General features: G+C 41.3%; 1 protein-coding gene across 1 annotated transcript in view; it reads left to right on the forward strand.

Moving 5' to 3' along the window:
- Positions 1-20,443, forward strand: part of dgkg (diacylglycerol kinase, gamma) — a 449,591-nt gene that overhangs the window by 52,152 nt on the left and 376,996 nt on the right. Inside the window, exons 18-20 of the mRNA XM_073845052.1 lie at positions 1,933-2,018; positions 5,278-5,367; positions 9,545-9,705. Of these exons, the coding sequence (XP_073701153.1) occupies positions 1,933-2,018; positions 5,278-5,367; positions 9,545-9,705 (337 nt within the window). The remainder of the gene's footprint in view (positions 1-1,932; positions 2,019-5,277; positions 5,368-9,544; positions 9,706-20,443) is intronic.

A 20,443-nucleotide genomic window follows, 5' to 3' on the forward strand; every position in this document is an offset into this window, starting at 1 on the left:
TGGTCATAAGTGGCAGTTAATGCATTTATAATGTTACAAAAGATTTATTTTTTCAAATAAATGCTATTCTTATAAAAGTTCAATTCGTAAAAGAACTTAAAAAATATGCTGAGAAATTCAGTTTTGCCATTTTTAAATAAATGACATTTAAAGATATTAAAATAGAAAACATTTGTTTTAAATTGAAATAATCACAATATTACTGTTTTTGTATATTTTTGGTGAACATAAGAGTTATGTCAGTCTTACTGACTGAACTTTTGAACAGTACTATGTGATTAATATGTATCCCTTATCATTGTTTGGTTTATAGAAATTCACTTTATTTTAATATAAATCTACTTTTAGCTTTCTAATATTCTGGTTTACTTGTGAGATTTGGTATTGTGGTGCTGTTTAAATCTTAATGTCACTGACTTTTTTCCCTTTGTGGGAAGAAGATATTTTGAAGAATGTCAGTAACCAAACAGTTTTGGTGACCATTGACCTCTATTGTATGGGGGGGGGGAAATCAAAATGTCTTCTGTGTTCCACAGAAGAAAGTCATAGGTTTAAATCTACATTAATGCGAGTAAATGAAGACAAAATCAATTGATTGTGTCGCTCTAGGTCTAATCTACTGCTAAATGAATAAATGTAAATATAATATGGTGTATCATCAGTGCAGCTTCACTATTTACACTGTAGACTGATTATTTGAGAATCTTTCTTCTTTACAATCTCCTGGTCATTGCATTTTTAAATTGCCGAACTGATGACTGACACTCGGGGGTCTGAGTGGAGATCAAAAGATGGAGAGATGAAAATAGACAAGTGTGCTCTTTTGCTAAGTGTCTGCTCTGAAGAGGCCACTTTTACAGCTTTATATGGAAAAACACACAGATTGCTCAAGTATCTGTTCTCTGTTGCCCATGTCATTGGAGAAGGAATTGTTTACGCAAACCGCATATCTACAACAGCAGCCTACGTTGCCATTTCAAACAGCGGGCCCTGGTACATTACAAATTTATCTGGAGCAGAGCTCATTTAGTCAGCCTGAAACACGATTCCAGCTCAAGCCTGTCCAAAACCACACAGCTATGTTCCACTCGTGTTACTCAGCTATTGAACTTCAGTGGACAGCCATGTCGAGGATGTTGTTGTTGACGTAGTTTGAGCATTTCAATGGCACTACAGCAATAAACCTGAGAACTGCTTAAATTGACTGCATTTTAAAGGTCAGTGTAGTGGCACATTTACTCTTCCCTTTCACTCTTGTCCTGCATACATAAAACATGCTGCATTGTCAGAGCCCATCAAAAGAGGTTACACAGTATAAATTTTTCACACACTTGGGCGACTGCTCTGCTTGCGTGTTACGCTTAGTGCTATTGCAGATCCCACGTGTGTCTATATGTAGGATATGTCCCAGAGTCACCCATGTGCTGCAGTACATGGTCCTGACCAGCAGAGGGTGATGTCTTCTGCACTGTGTACTTACCTCTGAAAGTGAAGATTGAAGAGATAGAGCTCAAGTGATAAAACTAAGTTTTATTCATTGTGTGCTTGTCTCACAGCTCAAGGCCAGTTCACAAACAAATAAAACTTGAAGTTTTAGGACTCAAACTTTAACAGTCAAAAGTTTAGTTGATATTTAAAGAAATAAATGTTTTCAAGGCTCAATGGGTTTGACTTCGAGAGTTTTTCTCCCATGACACTGAATAAAAAACAACACTGATCTTCTGTAACATTCTTCAGATCAAACATACAGCACTGAATAGTAAACTGTACATTGCCACTGGGCAATAGTGTGAATGCTGTAGATTGTTGGGTAGGTTTGCTTTGCTGCAGTGTTGTCACTCCACGGGATCACTTTAATTATAGGACCAAGGAAAGCTTTCGTGCAAATACATGAAAGGCAAGCCACTATCTCATTGTTTTTATGTCTTCCAGGCTCAACTTTTTTCGAGACGTGCCCAACTTCCGTGTGCTGGCCTGTGGAGGCGATGGATCAGTGGGGTGGATTTTGGACTGCATCGGTGAGTACTCAACAGCATCAGTGATTTCCAGAGCTTTAATAATTAACATTATTACATGGAATTAAAGGGATAGTTGACCTAAAAATGAAAATTGCCCTGTAACTTACCCTCAAGCCATTCTAGGTGTATATGACTTTCTTCTTTCAGACAAAACTCTTCGCATTTCGTATCACATTTATCTTCAAGAAGAAAGTCATATACACATAGGATGGCATGAGTAAATCACAAGGTAATTTTCATTTTTGGGTGAACTATGTCTATAATAGACCATCAGCCAAAAGTGGAAGTTACATGGTACAGTGCCTTATGAAAGTATTCATACCCTTTAATTGTGCCACTTTTTGTTATGTTGCTGCCCTATGTTAAACTGCCTTAATTACTTTTTTTCTACATCAATCTACACTCCATTCACCATTGCATTAGTATTCTTTTGGGACGGTTGAAATTTAGCTCAGGAGCATTCATCTTGCTTGTAGATGTCACTACACTTTGAGTTTAGTTGACCTGTGGCAAATTCAATTAAATGGGTATGATTTGGAAAGACAAACATCTTAATAAAAAGATCTAACAGCTGAACAGCTGATAATGCATATCAGAGCAAAAACCAAGCCCTGAAGTAAAAAACTGCCTGTAGAGCTCAGAAACAGGATTGCATCAAGCCACACATCTGGGATATAGACAACTCTGTGAATGTCCTGAGTGGTCCAGCCAGAGCCTGGGCTTGAACCCAATTAAACATTTCTGCAGAAACCTGAAAATGTCTGCCAGCCCCATCCAAGCTGTCAGAGCTTGAGAGGTGAAGAATGGCAGATAATTGCCAAATACTGATGTGCAAAGCTTGTTGCATCATACACAAAACAGACTTGAGGCTGTAAAGGTGCTTCAGCTGTACTGACATAAGGGTATGAATACTTATGCAATGTACTTGTTTCAGTTTTTTATTTTTTAAAAATTCACAAAGTTGTGACAATTCTGTTTATGCTTTGTTATAATGATGTATGGAATGTAGATTGATGTGGGGGGGGAAGTAATTTAAAGCAGTTTAACATAATGCTGCAACATAGCAAAGCGTAAAAACAAATTAAGGGGTATGAATACTTTTGCAAGGCACTGTACATGCATACGTAGCACGAACTTCAGCAGCTGGCTCACATTGGGATTTCACACACGACTGCATTTCAGCTGCTCTGTACAGAAAATAAAGTGATTTCTGGTTGGCTAAATATCACTTTCATCTTTCAAGATGAGTTTTTAATGACACAACCGAAGAAAACGCCTTCATTTAAGATCCAGATCTTATACTGACCATCTAGTTTGATTGACTTTATATTTCCTGCTATTTTGCATCTGCATTTCCCCTGGGAGATCAATAAAGCATGTCAGCCAATTCATCTACAAACTTTTGAACATCCATGCGGTACTTGACTGGAGGCTGGCTCTTATTTAAGGCCCATATAATCATGACGTTTAACCATCAGAAAGACTGTTCACAAATCATTGTTTCTAGGAAGCGCATTGACTCATCTGTGACCTCTTTCATATGAGTGAATGCAGGATAACAGTGGAGATATAATGGCCTGTCTTTCCCCCTCCTGACAGCCGTATTGATGTTAATGGACGAGCGCTGGAGAGGAACCTGTGTGGGCGGTGGTAGATATCGCCGCTAAGTGCTGATTTAGAATCAGCTTGGTCTCCAAACCTTTGGCTTGAAATTGCAATTGGCTGATGGTACTGAAACCTGAACTTAGATCAGAAGCGTTGTGCTCTTTATCCCTTTAGAGACTCTTTAGCCTGGCAAATTGAGGAGGACAGGGATGCATGTGGGAGTTTGTCCTCCTAACAGCCCTAAAGTGATGATTTAGGAGCAGCATTTGAATGAGAGCCGCTCTGCGATCAGTCCTTGCTTGTTGTTCACCCACTCGAGTTTGACTGGTATTAGAAAATGTCTGCTGCTGACGATTACTCAGAGAACCCCTGCGGTTAGGCAGTACATCACGCCATACGGACCAGCACAGAAAACAACGTCCCCGCAGTCCCTGTGCACATAGCAATGAGCCACACAGGGACCATCAGCGTGAGGACAGAAAAATACAGTTCATCATGTTGCCTCTCCTCGGCAGAATGCACACACTGCTGTTTGTCTCAGAACAGAACAAGAGAAACAAACACATTTGTTGTGAGGAATGATACACATTGATGCAAGAAGCACTAGCCAATGCTGTCAGCATAACTTCAATACTTTTTGAAATCGACAAGTTAGATCAGGGTCTTCAGAAAGGCCAAGGAAGGATCCCTTGTTGCGTATTGTTTAAAAAAAGAGAGTGTAATATAGGTCCATAATAATGTATTTACTTACCGTACAACATTTTTTCAAAAGAAATTCAAATATTTTTAATCAGCAAGGATGCATTAAATTGATCAAAAGTGTCAGGAAAGATGTATAATTTTACAAAATATGTTTGTTTTTTTTATTAAATGCTGTTCTTTTGAGTTTTCTATTCATCAAAGAATCCTGAAAGCACTGCAACTGTATTCAATATTGATGATAATAATAAATGTTTCTTTGAGTACCAGATCAGCATATTAGAATGATTTCTGTGACACTGAAGTCTGGAGTAATGATGCTAAAAATTCAGCTTTGCTATCACAGGAATAAATTATGTTTTATAATATATTAAAATACAAAAAACATTTTGTAACAATTGCAATAATATTTCACAGTATTACTGTATTTTTAACGGTATGGCACACACATGTAAATCTATTAAATATATTTATAATTTATGTACAAATATGTGCTTAAAATGATAAAACATTTTAACGTAGGTAGGAAATAAAAACTAATTTAGCATCTTCGGGTAGAAAGGTTAAACGGATATTTACATTTTTGTTCACAAAAAAAAAAAATGAAATGAAAAAAATGTAAAAAGGAGAATGACCTCCCGGCAGCACTGCTGATGCCCTTTTCTAAGCCCAGAATTGCACCAAATAAACTTTAAAAAGCTTTCAAACAGGTTTTGTAACACTCCCCCATGTTTCATTATTAAGCTAAACAAATAGTTCCATCCCAAATGTACAGCAAAGTGTACAAAATGTACAGTGTTGCTGTGTCAGGCCGCTGTGCAATGTTTTGAGCACCACAGAGCCCCAGTGTTTACACTTTTCAAGGAACTCTGCGCATTAAACTGGAATAATAGAGAGTGTTTTAACATGAAAATGACACACTGCTGTTTTAATAGCTCTCTTTGTTTCTCAACAGATAAGGCCAATTTTGCACGGCATCCGCCTGTTGCGATCCTGCCACTGGGTACCGGGAATGACCTCGCTCGCTGTCTGCGCTGGGGTGGAGGTGAGGAAAAAATTAGAGACTGTCCAGCAGCAGTTGGAGGGAATTACTAAAGGCCTTTGAAATGAAACTTAAAGGGCTTTCCTCCGCGGAACCACTCAAGTCGAGATTAGGCTTTGAATTTTTAAAATCTGAACGCAATCCTGTATAAACCCTTCAAAAGGATTTTGAGACTGCTTTCTTTTAAACATTTCCACACACAAGCTTCAACAGAAGGTCAGACTGTAATAATCAAACTTGGTCATAGTTAGATGAATGTTCCGGTCACATGAATGAAAGACCAGGATTTGTTGAGACCACACTTGAACTCAGGAATTTGATTCTGTGATCTTCATCACACAGATGACCGTAACAACAGCACTTGCCCTGTTAAACCTGAATGGATGATTGACCCAAAATTAAAATTCTCTTATTAACTGTCTTCATCAAAAAAGGAGAACTGTAAAAGTAGTGCTTTTTTTCAAGTCTTTTAAATCCATACTGTTGTATTTCCAGCATTTTTGTGCATTTGAACCATTTCCAAAGATAACTGTATGCTTTTGAGATCCATCTTTTCGCACTGAGGACAACTGAGGGACTAATATGCAACTATTACTGTAGGTTCACATGCTCATTGATGCTCCAGAAGAAAAAACAATGCATTAAGAGCGGGGGTGAAAACCTTTTAATAAAATGGAGATGTGTACTTTTTATTATTTTGCCTAAATATCATATTTTTTCATTTAGTACTGCCCTTCTGACGCTTCACGAGATAAGTACATGTTTCCCAGAAGACAAAATAAGTTAAATTTACAAAAAGTAAAACAAGTGTTTGAACCTTCTGTTATAGTTGCATAAGAGTCCCTCAGTTCTCCTCAGTCATTGTTGGAAAGGTTTACACCAAAATGTAGAAAAACGAAAAGAGTTTGTGGGGACTAAAAAGATTTTTCTGAAGACCAGCGGGCAATTTAAGTGTTCAGGACAAACAAGGGACTCATGAACAACTATCACTAAACAAAAACACAGCTGTGGATCATTAGGTAAGAACACAGTATAAAGAATCAAGAGGGATGTAAACTTTTGAACGGGGTCATTTTTAATTCAACTATTATTTTCTCTTGTGGACTATATGTAAACATCTTTTATGTGAAATATCTTATTCAGGTCAGTACTAAATAAACAATAACATGCATTTTGTATGATCTCTCATAAAATAATTAACATTTTGCAGATTCTGAAGGGGGATGTAAACTTTTGACCTCAACTGTAATTTAAAATCAGTTTTTCATCTGTATGTACATAATTATGTATGTTGCATTTTATTTCAGCTATATTATCAAAATTAATTTTCAATACTTTTGTTAATGATATCAACACTGTTAAGAAGTGGTTTCAAAATGAATTCAGTTAGAGTCATTTCAAGCAAGAGATAAATAAACTATTCTTTGAGTATATATGGGCTTGCCAATCATTTGCCAACAAGAGACCTGCAGTGTTTCATTCCTGTGTGATTACATATGCGTGTTCTTGATTAGATATGTGGGTTTATTCAGAAGGTTATGATGGAATGATATGCATCAGTGAGCCTGCATCTGCTTGTAAGGCAGGTGTGGATGGCCTTGTACAGGCTGCTGAATTAATTGGCCTCATACAGTATGACTGTTTCCTGCGTGAGCATGTGTGTGGTTTGTGCAAAAGGGTAAGGTTTTGCATAAATGTATTCTTAATTTCATTTGGATGGTAGGCTGTTTTTTCTCTTCATGCGAGTTGATTGACTTTAAAACACGTGCGGCACCTGTAGTCTGTGCAGAGGTGCCATGTGAGCGTCCGTTCATGTAACGTTCGACTGGAAGCACCTGCGTGTCTGGTTCAGAAAAGCAGAGTGAGCACCTGGGTGTCATCACACATGTAATATTTCGCTCCTTGGGTTGCCAGGCAGGAGCCAGTACCCCCACCTGACTCACAGCATGCCGGCCCTCGTTAAGAGATGCTGCATCTTATGATGGCGACATAACAAGTAGACTCTGTATTCTGCTTGTTACAATTAGGAAGTAATTTCAGTTCGTTCACCTCAGGGAACCTTTATAAGGATGTCATTTGGAAGGGTCACCAGGCATTGACAAAACCCTCTCAGGTCATGGTGTTTAACCCTTTGATACAGTGGATCATTTGAGTTAGTCTTTACATATATACAGTCGAGGTCAAACATTTACATACACCTTGCAGAATCTGCAAAATTTTAATTATTTTACCAAAATAAGAGGGGTCGTACAAAATGTATGTTATTTTTTATTTAGTACTGACCTGAATAAGATATTTCACATTAAAGACATTTACATACAGTCCACAAGAAAAAATAATAGCTGAATTTATAAAAATTAACCAGTTCAAAAGTTTACATACACTTGATTCTTAATACTGTGTTCTTACCTGAATGATCCACAGGTGTTTTTGTTTTGTTTGTTTTGTTTAGTGATAGTTGTTCATGAGTCCCTTGTTTGTTGTGAAAAGTTAAACTGCCTGCTGTTCTTTAGAAAAATTCTTTAGGTCCCACAAATTCTTTGGTTATTCAGCATTTTTGTGTATTTGAACCCTTTCCAACAATGACTGTATGATTTTGAGATCCATCTTTTCACACTGAGGACAACTGAGGGACTCATATGTACTATTACAAAAGGTTCAAAGCTTCAGAAGTAAACACAATGCATTAAGAACCAGGGGGTGAAAATTGAATTTGAAGATCAGGTTAAAATTAACTTTGTTTTCTGGGAAACATGTAAGTATCTTCTGTAGCTTCTGAAAGGCAGTACTAATTGAAAAAAATAAAGATATTTAGGCAAAATAAGAAAAATGTATACATCTTCATTCTGTTCAAAAGTTTACACCCCCGGCTCTTAATGCATACTTTTTCCTTCTGGAGCATCAGTGAGCATTTAAACCTTCTGTAATAGTTGCATATAAGTACCTTAGGTTTCCTCAGTGTGAAAATATGGATCTCAAAATCATAGCCATTGTTGGAAAGGGTTCAAAAGCACAAGTATTGATTAGAATACATCATATCCATTTGGGCGGCACACCTGAAGCTCAAATTGGATCCAAAAATTTGGTGTACACATTATTGGGAAGATTACATTGGAAGTGTAATAGATTACAGATTACATGTTAGTAGTGTAACTATTTCGATCACTTTATTTACTTCATAGTAATGTAACTGATTACATTTAATTACTTTTTGATAACTTTTCTAAACTTCAACTTAATTTTGAAACATTTAAAGCAAGTACAGTTAACTTTACAGTAGTACTTGTTTACTTTCATACTTTCAAAATCCTTCATCACTTGAATTAAGATTATAATAATTTACCACCACACAGCCGCCACAAAATCAGACTTTAGCACCTCTTTTTACTTTGAGATCATTCTGAGGTTAAATATTGGTTTGAAAACATAACAAGAAAAAGTTTAATAGCTATGATACTGTTTTTGAAATCAAATCTTTGCGTAGGTGGCATCACTAACACATCTAACAATGCCTAAGAAAAAAAACTTTAAAAAATAACCTTAAAAAAGAAAGCATATATATAAACCCAAATAGGAAATAAAAGAGTTATCAAATTAACATTTGTCCTATTCTGTGTCCTGAAACAATGTGTGTGTGTGAAAATATTCAAGTGTAACCCCTTTTGTAATTGTTAACATTTTCATAAGTAACTGTAATTTAATTACACATAATGGATTACAGTTACATTTATGGTGTAATTAGATTACATAATGCTGTTACATGTAATTAGTTACTCTCAACACTGGATGTACATATGTAGTCAGAACTTCTGTAGTGCTCCCCATTGAAAATGAATAAGCTTATGGTCTGTCATTTGTCAGAGAAAAGGCTGCTTTGTACTTTCACAGCATTGTGTTGCTAGGCAAGTTTAATCATTTGATCTTGCTTTGTTGAAATTTTAATTAAGCCATGCTAACCTTGGATTCGAGATAATGGCAGTCTTTTATTGTCACAAGTAGAACAAAAGTTGAATCGTGCTTGTTTTATTCTTCTTTTCTGTGCGTGGACACACTTGTTCATAGATAAAAAGAAGCTTTTGTGCTTCACATGTGTGGCCGCAACAGTAAAAAAAATCCACACATCAGTTTAAGTCTTTATATGCTACATAGGCTTATACAGTGTCTGTGTTGTGATTGACAGGCTATGAAGGAGGCAGTCTGGTCAAGTTCCTCAGGGATATCGAGCACAGCACCGAAGTGCTGCTTGACCGCTGGAACATCGACATTGTCCCTGACGATAAGGAGGAGAAGGGTGACCCGGTGCCCTACAGCATAGTGAACAACTACTTCTCCATTGGAGTGGTGAGAACCTATTACACTTTTAAACAAATGCTGCTTACAGCTCGGAGAGACTCAATATCACAACTCCTGGAAGTGCTGTTATATTAGACGTCCTTCTATCCACACTCAATCATCAGTCAAAATCTCTTACTACCTATTACAAGATTGTATTTTTACCAAAGCCTGAGGCTAAACCACTCTTTAAAGTAATTTGTGATTAATTAAACGCTGTATTCTCATGTAGCATTAGAATTAATTATAATTGTCAGGGGAACAACAACATGTTCAAACTTTGCTGATGTGATTTACTGCATCTGAAACTGTTTCATGCCTGTGACTCGCTGTATTATTGCACAGAATTCTCCTTCTCACACACAGTTGCTTAGCAACACTCTTCTGTTCAAATGTTATATCCCATGTTGTTGCTATAATCAAGCGCTTATTATCAGAGCAGTTAAATGTCGATTCAATATGTATTTTTTTTGGACAAGAAAAAAGCTGTCTTTCACAAAGTAGTTACATAATCTTTTCTTTTTCTTTTTATATACCAACTTGTGGGGCAGATTATATAACAAATAAATAAGACTTTTTTTTTTTTTTATGTTTTTTTGCCAGATGGATAGTTGGCCACTGTCTATTACTGTAAGAAGTTACTGACGTAGACGTTGCTTCCACAAATACAAAATTCAAAGACAGGAGTGAATGCCAGTGAGGTTATTTACAGATAAGGCTGAATTTCTGTTCTTTCGCTGGCACAGTCTGGCCACACAGGGGCCAGGTGGGTCTCTGTGAGCCTGTCGTCCTCCCCTTGTTTAGCTAATGATTAATTTCTGTCCTGTTTTTAGAACCCGTCACTATAAATAGTAAGTCTGCTTTCATTTCTGAAAAATGTCCAATATTCTATTATAATCAGCCGAATCCCAGGTGTGTTGGATGACTGCTGTTTTATCTCACTGAAATGTGCCAAGTAGTCAGGCCACATTTAGAATGGCCAGAAATAGTGACGCGACCTGAAATGGGCCACCTGACCTGGTTGAATTGGGTGTGAAGAGTGGCAGGAGGCGCATACAAGCTTTACGCAAGGTGGCACGAAGGAACGCGCCACTTCAGGGCTGTTATGTAACTCGGCTTAGTGTCCCGCTGTCTCTGTGTTCATCAGCCAATGACATGGACCACGTAAGAATTATTGTTGTAGGAGCCTTGAGAAATTGCTATTAAAGTGTGCAAATAATAAATCTAGCACTGAATTTTCAATATTAAATATGACCCAAAAGATCATCAGATTGAAAGCTGCCAAAGACAACCAAATTAAACAAATTAAATCAAAATATATACTTTTACATTTATTTATTCTGGAAAATGAGTGGCAGAAGTATGTGAATCTCTAGGATTAGCAGTTCATTTGAAGGTGAAATTAGAGTCCATCTGTTCAGAGGTGTTTTGAACCAACTGGCAGACTATCAGGTGTCAGTCCATGCCCTGTTTTATTTAAAGAACAGGGATCTATTAAAGGGGTCATCAGATGCAAAACTCACTTTTACATGTTGTTTGAACATAAATGTGTGTTGGCAGTGTGTGTACACAACCACCCTATATTGATAAAAATCCACCCAGTGATATTTTTTAAATAATATTTCCTTTTTCAAATCAAGCTATTCTCAACACCATGTCTGTGTGACGTCACACCAACCAAGGCTGCTCTCACGATAGTTGATTGACGCGGCCGTCTTACCTTAGACCCCCCCCTGAGTGAGCTGTGAAGTGTCCGCCATTGTGTCGATGCCAGAGCAGGGGAAGACAAGAATGTCTCAGATTGAGTGATTAAAGTTCTTTTAGTTATGTTGTTGGATGTAATAATGATCATAGCAGTCGTGATTTATTCCCGACATCTAAGCCACTGAAGACGCAGAGGATTACCCTAACTTTTGTTTTTGAAGTTTCGGCCTACATAAATGCGTCTATGTTTGCGTGAATCATTCGTGATGCAGCTTCACCTACAGAAGAAGTGAGTATAAGGGTTTTTTGTGCGTCTTTGCAAATCTTTCTTAATAATGTTTCAGTCAGCAAGTTTCGTGGCTAAACTTGGCTAAAGTAAACATTACAGATCGTCACCCCACAGAAGAGAGGGTCAGGGTGTGCAGAGCTCATTAGCATTTAAAGAGGAATGCAACAAAACAGCTCGCAGTGAAAAGGGCTGATTTTGACAAGGTAAAAATGGTGTTTTTTACACTACCACTGAGACATTTTAACCAAAGTATGTTCTCATTAAGACCCATTTGTGGAAAATGAGCATCTGATGACCCCTTTAAAGTCTGATCATGTTTGTGAAAGTGAATCGTGGCATGAACAAAGGAGATCTTTGAGGACCCTTAGAAAAAGAGTTGTTGTTGCTCATCAGGCTGGAAAAGGATATAAAACCATCTCTACAGTGTTTACACTCCACAAATCCACAGTCAGACAGATTGTGTACGAATTGAGGACATTTAAGACCACTTTTACCCTCATCAGGAGTGGTCGACCAATGAAGATCACAAAAGAAAGACGTGGACCCCAGGGTAACAACACGGCTCGGCTCACTTTACTTTGGCTCGGTTTATAGTTGTGCAGCCACATCATCTACTGACCACAATACAGCTATTTCTTTTTTTAAAGGAACCGTATGTAAGAAATTTATGTCAGTTATTCATAAAATGGCCCTGACATGTCACTAGACATTAAGAAATCATGTTCATTTCAAATACTTATATCACTGACAACAGTGGTCCGGCCAGGATATTGTCATTTAAAAGTGAGAGTTGCAGCCCTCAACTGATGTTATTGTTGTTATTTTGTGTTTTGGTCTGAGGCGCCACCCTCCAGCTATCTACCAATCACGAAGTCAGTAGAGTTTTGTGAGACGGGTTGCCAGCTATGTCTGCTCTAGTTACAGCTACGAACGGTGTCGGATAAAACATGTATAACGTTACAAACCTAAAAGACCTCGTTATGAATCCGAAATACGTTGTGACAAAGTCCGAAATAAAACAAGGATTGGTATAGGAGATGCCTTTGAAAGATGGAGATGGCTGAAAACGGAGAAGAATTTGAAGACAGATGCCAACGTTGCTGATTTTCTCCTGGACAGGTAAGATTCATCTATGTTTGGCTAACTTTGCTTCCGTACACAGTGGATTTTCCACGGTCGGCAGTACTAAATGCGTTCATAAAAAGCTTTATATCGCACCACTAGCAGGGTATGAAAACAATCTATGTTCCGACTGAACTGTGGTATTACAGTACATCTTTACGAAATATTTGGCTAATCGCCAACTGTAAATTTTTGCGATACATAATTACTTCGCAAAACATCTCTTGTGAAGCATAAACATAATTAACAGAAGAAAAACAAATTACTGTGTAGGACTCGTCACTTGAAGCTCCTTGTTGCAGCCTACTCCTGCAGCTTAGCTGGCAACCTCGAGTCAGGGGGGAGCGGGAGGGGATACACCGTTCTACAGTATTTTGAAAGTGATTGCAGTACCAGTTTTGGCCACAATCCTACATACGGTTCCTTTAAGTTGTGTGTGACAGTTGTTTTAAAAAAGTAGTGTGAACAAATGATACTGCAGAGGCTGTATTTAAATATAGTGGGTTTGTCACAAATCTAGTGACGGTAGTGACGATTCTCTCTGACCAATCAGTGATATGTTGTGTTTACACGTCACATTTTAGTACCGGTACGGCTCGCTTGGAACCTCAGCCGAGGTACTAAAAAAGTACCATGTACTAAGTACAGTACACAGTAAAAAAAAAAGCCCCAGAAGTGAGCAATATTTGTAACGGAACGCAGACTCAGACGAGAGATGTTAGTAAATCCAATAGGTATGTTTATTGACAAAGCAGAATGAGCAAAGCACAGATGAATTAACTGTCCTTGGTGAGAGATAGCTGGTCTTGATGAATGAGAGTTGTGTATTACCAGACGATCAGAGCACGCACTGCACAAATAGAATGCTGGCTGGTCGCCAGGAGCTGGTAGGAGATCCGTTGGAGTGAGCGTTGGAGTTGGAGTTTGTAGGAGACGAGGAAACACTGGGAGAACGAAAGGAGAAGCTTGAATAAAGGTAATTCTTGAAACATATAGTTAGAGCATACATACGAGTCTAATTCCACGAGGGTGACCAGACAATGAGGGAGTGCAGTGAGCGTGCTCTTGTAGGGCTTGGTGATTAGACGCAGGTGCTGCTGATTAGTATTCTGGTGATTGGGTGATCTGAGTGGAGGATGAGCCTGGTGTGGCCATGACAGAACCCCCTCCTCCACGGCCCGCTCCTGAGGGCCGAATACCTCGATTTCGTGGTGGGCGACCTCGACCCCGTGGTGCTGGGCATTGGGGATGTGTAGCATGAAACTCAGTGAGAAGATTTGGGTCTAGGATGTCATCCCTGGGTATCCATGACCTCTCTTCTGGGCCATAGCCTTCCCAGTCAACCAAGTACTCTAGTCTGCCACCACGACGTCGGGAGTTCAGAATTTCTTTTACAGAGTAGACTGTACCATCCTCCAGCACCATCGGAAGAGGGGGTTCCTCGATTGGGCCAGGCTCTGTGGGGACAGAAGAGACAGGTGAGTGAAAAGGTTTAAGTAGAGAAACATGGAATGTGGGGTGAATTCTGTAATGTGCTGGTAGTTGTAATTGATAGGTGACCGGATTGATCTGACGGATGACCGGGAAGGGACCAATGAACCTGGGACTCAGCTTTTTACAGGGGAGTCTGAGCCGGATGTCCCGTGTGGAGAGCCAAACCTTCTGGCCCGGTTGGAAGACTGGAGTGGAGGCTCTCCGGACATCGGAGTAATGTTTCTGTCGACGTACTGCCCGCTGAAGATGTTGATGTGCTGAGTCCCAGACCCTCTCGCTCTCCTGGAACCAGTGTGTTACCGATGGTACATCCGATGGCTCCCCTGACCAGGGAAATAGAGGGGGTTGGTAGCCGAGTACGCACTGGAATGGTGTTAAATCCGTGGATGGTTGTCGGAGGGAATTCTGTGCGTACTCGGCCCATGCCAGGTAGCGGTTCCAGGAGTTCTGGTGGCTGTGGCAGAAGGTACGGAGGTAACGACCTATCTCCTGGATCTTCCTTTCGGTTTGACCATTACTCTGAGGATGGTATCCAGAAGACAGGTTGATGGTCACACCTAGGAGGGAGAAAAAGGATCGCCAGACTCTGGAAATAAACTGAGGGCCTCTATCGGACACTATATCTTCGGGGAGGCCAAAGTTGCGGAAGACATGGTTGAAGAGTAGTTCGGCTGCTTCCATAGCCGTTGGCAGTCCTTTGAGTGGGATCAATCGGCAAGCTTTGGAAAACCGATCAACTGCAACCAATATGCAGGTGTTGCCTTCAGATGATGGCAGGTCAGTTACAAAATCTACTCCTAGATGTGACCATGGACGCCGAGGAATGGGAAGGGGATGGAGCTTGCCTGATGGAAGGTGTCGTGGTGATTTCGACATTGCACATTCCTGGCATCCTCTCACATACCTTCTGATGTCTTGAAGCATTTCAGGCCACCAGAAGCGATCTTGTAGCAGCGAGAGGGTTCGATTGGTCCCAGGGTGACCAGTGCCCAGGGATGTGTGCGAAGAGTGGATAAGCCGATTGCGTAGAGACTTGGGTACGTAAGTGCGATTATTGGGGCACCCCGGCGGAGCAGGATCGGAGACACTGGCGGCTGCTATATCTTCATCCAGGGCCCATTGGATCGGACTTACTATTAGTTCAGGAGGGAGGATGGGTTCAGGCTTATCTGGGAGTTCGGAAGGAGCATGGAGACGGGAGAGAGCATCTGCCTTTGTGTTCTTGGTTCCTGGGCGATAAGAGATGGTAAAGTTGAAGCGAGTAAAGAAGAGGGCCCACCTGGCCTGCCGGGGATTCAATCGTTTGGTTTCTCTGAGATATTCAAGGTTACGGTGATCTGTAAGTACCACAAAAGGATGAAGGGCCCCCTCCAGCCAGTGTCTCCATTCCTCCAGGGCGAGCTTGATGGCAAGAAGCTCTCTGTTGCCGATATCATAATTCTGCTCCGCCGAGGATAGTTTCTTGGAAAAGAAGGCACATGGGTGGAGTCGAGATGGGGTCCCCTGCTGCTGTGATAGGACAGCACCTACTCCTGATGTAGAGGCATCCACCTCTATGATGAATGGTTTTTCCGGATCAGGATGGACCAGGAGAGGTGCTGAAGTGAAGGCTTGTTGCAAAGTCCTCATTGCTAGGCCAGCTTCTGGAGTCCAGGACAGAGACTTGGGCTTACCTTTCAGGAGATCAGTAAGAGCAGAGGTTATGGCACTGTAGTTGTGGATGAAACGACGATAGAAATTAGAGAAACCAAGGAATCTTTGCAGTTCTTTGACAGATGTAGGAATGGGCCAGGATTTGATTGCTACTACCTTCCTCTCGTCCATCTGAATGCCTTTAGGACTGATGTCGTAACCGAGGAATTGAATGGAGGTTTGATGGAAGGTGCATTTTTCTGCTTTGAGGAAGAGGTGATGTTTACGGAGCCGTTTAAGGACCTCAGAGACGTGCTGGCGATGTTCGGCCTCGTTCCGGGAGTACACAAGGATATCATCAATGTACACTAGGACGTAACGGTGGAGGCACTCCCGGAACACCTCATTCATGTATCCTTGGAAAACGGAGGGGGCATTTACTAATCCATAGGGCATAACTAGATATTCGTAGTGGCCTGTAGGGGTGACAAAAGCTGTCTTCCATTCGTCCCCCTCACGTATCCGAATGAGGTTGTACGCACTCCTGAGGTCCAATTTAGAGAAGATGCGGGCTCCGCGAAGTTGCTCCAGAGCGGCTGGGACGAGAGGAAGGGGATAACGGTATTTGACAGTGATGTTGTTAAGTGCCCGGTAGTCTATGCAAGGCCGCAAGCCTCCGTCCTTTTTAGCAACAAAGAAAAAGCTGGAAGCAGCAGGGGAGGTAGATTGACGGATGTACCCTTGTTGCAGTGCCTCCTCGATATACTCCTCCATGGCCTTCTGTTCAGGGATGGAGAGTGGATATATCTTGCCTCTGGGCACTGGTTCACCGGGCAGAAGCTCTATCGCACAGTCCCATGGTCGATGAGGTGGTAACCGCGTGGCTCGTTTTGGGCAGAACACGTCACTGAAGTGGGAATAATCTGCAGGTATCTCCACGGAAAGCTTCTCAACCGGACTCTCAATGGATGTGGAGCTAAGTGGTAGGGTGAGATTCTGGCTTACTGGTTTGGGTATCTGAGGGAAACATCTGGAGAAGCAATCCTTACCCCACTTCAGAACTTCGCCAGTGGTCCATGATAAGGTGGGATCATGCAAAACGAGCCACGGACGCCCTAAAACAATCCCAGCGGTGGACTTCTCCAGAACCAGCAGGCAGATTTCTTCGATGTGGAGCTGACCGACTTGAAGTTGAAGGGGACCCACGTAGTAACGAATTTTTCCTTGCACAAGGGGACTACCTGTGATGGATTGGATTTTGTATGGGATATTATTTACTTTTTTCTTGAGTCCAAGTTGATTGCAGAGGTCTTGGGAGATGAAGTTGCCGGCTGACCCAGAATCGAGGAGGGCGTGTACTGTAACAGAGTGATGAGGAGTAGTGAGCTGAACGGCAGTGGTGAGTGGGCGTGCATTTGTAGAGGAATATGAAACTACACTCACCATGGGCCTGGGGGGACGGATGGGACACGTCTGAAGGATGTGTCCATTTTGACCACAATATAGACATAAGCCCTGGGTCAGCCGGCGTCGACGTTCGGTCGATGAAAGACGTGAATAGTCGATCTGCATGGGTTCGAAAGCTGGTTCTGGAGGGCTGGGAAGCTCTGGTTGGCGGAGAGGGAGAGGGTTTTGGCACAAATTACCCTCCATACAGCCTCTTATCCGGTTTGCTACTCTGACGGACAGTTGGATAAAGCGCTCAAGCCCTATGGTGTCATCATATGCCGAGAGATGCAGCCGCAATGAGGGCTCCAGCCCCTGGCGATAAGTTGTAATCAGGGAGCGCTCATTCCATCCACTTGAGGCAGCTAGGGTACGGAATCGGAGAGCATAGTCTTGGATTGAACTTCTACCTTGTTGTAAATGGTATAATTGTTCACCCACAGATGAATCTCCAACAGGTAGTCCAAATACCTCTCTGAAATGAGTGATGAAGACGTTAAGAGAATGGGTGGCTGGTCCATCTTGCTGCCATAATGATTCTGCCCACTGGAGCGCTCGACCTGACAAGAGAGATATAATGAATGAAATCTTAGCTCTCTCAGTGGGAAATCTATGCGGCTGCATCTCGAGGGCGAGCGAACACTGTAGCAGAAACCCGTTGCATTCTTCCGCCGAGCCTGAGTAGGGCGCTGGATTGACCACGGGACTGGCGGTGTAAACAGGAGCCGAAGAAGAGGGCGTGGAAACTGGTGCTGGCGGCGGTGCAGGCGGAGGTGCGGTGCTCGCGGGTACAGTAAGGACTTTCCGAAGTGAATCTACCAGCTCCTGGAAGGGATCTACACCTGTTGGATTCATGATGTTATGGTCTGGTCATCTGTAACGGAACGCAGACTCAGACGAGAGATGTTAGTAAATCCAATAGGTATGTTTATTGACAAAGCAGAATGAGCAAAGCACAGATGAATTAACTGTCCTTGGTGAGAGATAGCTGGTCTTGATGAATGAGAGTTGTGTATTACCAGACGATCAGAGCACGCACTGCACAAATAGAATGCTGGCTGGTCGCCAGGAGCTGGTAGGAGATCCGTTGGAGTGAGCGTTGGAGTTGGAGTTTGTAGGAGACGAGGAAACACTGGGAGAACGAAAGGAGAAGCTTGAATAAAGGTAATTCTTGAAACATATAGTTAGAGCATACATACGAGTCTAATTCCACGAGGGTGACCAGACAATGAGGGAGTGCAGTGAGCGTGCTCTTGTAGGGCTTGGTGATTAGACGCAGGTGCTGCTGATTAGTATTCTGGTGATTGGGTGATCTGAGTGGAGGATGAGCCTGGTGTGGCCATGACAATATTGTGGAAAAGCGCTATAATGGCTTTCTCATATTGGCTATGTTCATGAGTCCACCATCAGGAAAAAACTGAATGTCTATGGTGTGCATGGAGAAAGCCAATGCTCTATAAAAGCCAGTGCCCATCTGCAGTTTCCTAAAGATCACGTGGACAAGCCAGAGGGCTATTAGGGAAATGTTTTGTGCACGGATGAGACCAAAATAGAACTTTATGTTTTAAATGAGAAGCATTATGTTTGGAGAAAAGAACACATTGCATTCCAGCATAAGAACCTTATCCCATCTCTGAAACATGGTGCTGGTAGTATCATAGTTTAGGCCTGTTTTTACTGCATCTGGGCCAAGATGGTCTGCCATCATTGATGGAACAATGCAAGACAACGACCCATAAGCACTTCCAAAGAATGGTTAAAGAAGAACAAAGTTAATATTTTGGAATGGCAGAGTCAAAGTCCGGACCTTAATCCAATTGAAATGTTGTGGAAGGACCTAACGCAAGCAGTTCATAGGGGGAAACCTACCAACATCACACAGTTAGTTCTGTACTGAGGAATGGGCTAAAATTGTGCAGGACTGTTCAGCATCTAAAAGAAATGTTTAGCTGGAGTTATTGTTGTAAAAGGGGGTCACATCAGACACTGAAAGCAAAGATTCACATACTTTTTTCACTCACAGATATGTACATTTGTGAAAATCTGATGATGTTAATCTAAAATTTGTGTCGATTAAAATACAGACACAGTGCAAAGGCACAGCTGTTTGTTCTGGTCAGGTCTGTGTCAGCCCATCTGGTGATACAGTACAGTGTGGTGGTTTGAAGAGGCTGGGTAACGTGAAGGAGTGCTGACTGTGAATGGACAATGGCCTATACTGTGAACCCTGAGTCTTGTGATGGGGGTGGACTGACTGTGCCATGTGGGTCCTTGCGTGGCTTGGCACTACTGCTAGTTCTCACAAGACAACAATAAATTAAAAACTGAATGGTGAGTTGGACATTTTCTTTTAAGCTGTAGTGTGCCATTTTTGGATTTAAAAGTGCTAAAACAACTAAAAGACAGACAGTTGTAAGTTAAAAGGGTTAATTCACACAAAAATGAACATTCTGTCATCATTTACTCACTCTCATGTTGTTCGAAACCTGTATGACTTTGTTTTAAAATATTTTGAGAAATCTGTCAGTCAGTGGGATCCAGTGTAGTTTGGACCTCAACATTATTCTAAAAATATCTTCTATACAGGTTTGAAACTTGAGGGTGAGCAAGAGTGTGAATGAACTGTCAATTTAATATCCCTCAAAAAGTGTAAACATCCAGACATTGCTGCATTTATTTTTGTAATTACATTTGGGGATGCTGGTGGCTTCTTCTTTAAATTATTTGTCATATCATAACTGCCTATTCATGAATGAATGGTAGCAGTGCAGTACCTAATAATGCATGCTTTGATGGTTGCAGTTGATTGGATTTCAGTTTGATGAATTGTTCTGAGGATGCAGGCAATGTTGTAGGGAGCCTTCGGTGTCTAAAATCATGATACTGTGGTGTGTGGTGCAGTGTGGCATGGCACTGGAGCACAGGGACATGGTGCTGGGAGTCCAGGAGGACAGGACAGATGGCTCCGCATTGGGCGCCACTGACACCTGAGTAAAGCAGTGCCGTGACTCATGCACTGATGTAATCATTAGTAATGCTGTTTCAGCCTTCAACATTTTC

Source organism: Garra rufa, chromosome 8 (genome assembly GCF_049309525.1).
Source record: "Garra rufa chromosome 8, GarRuf1.0, whole genome shotgun sequence".
Lineage (NCBI taxonomy): Eukaryota > Metazoa > Chordata > Actinopteri > Cypriniformes > Cyprinidae > Garra > Garra rufa.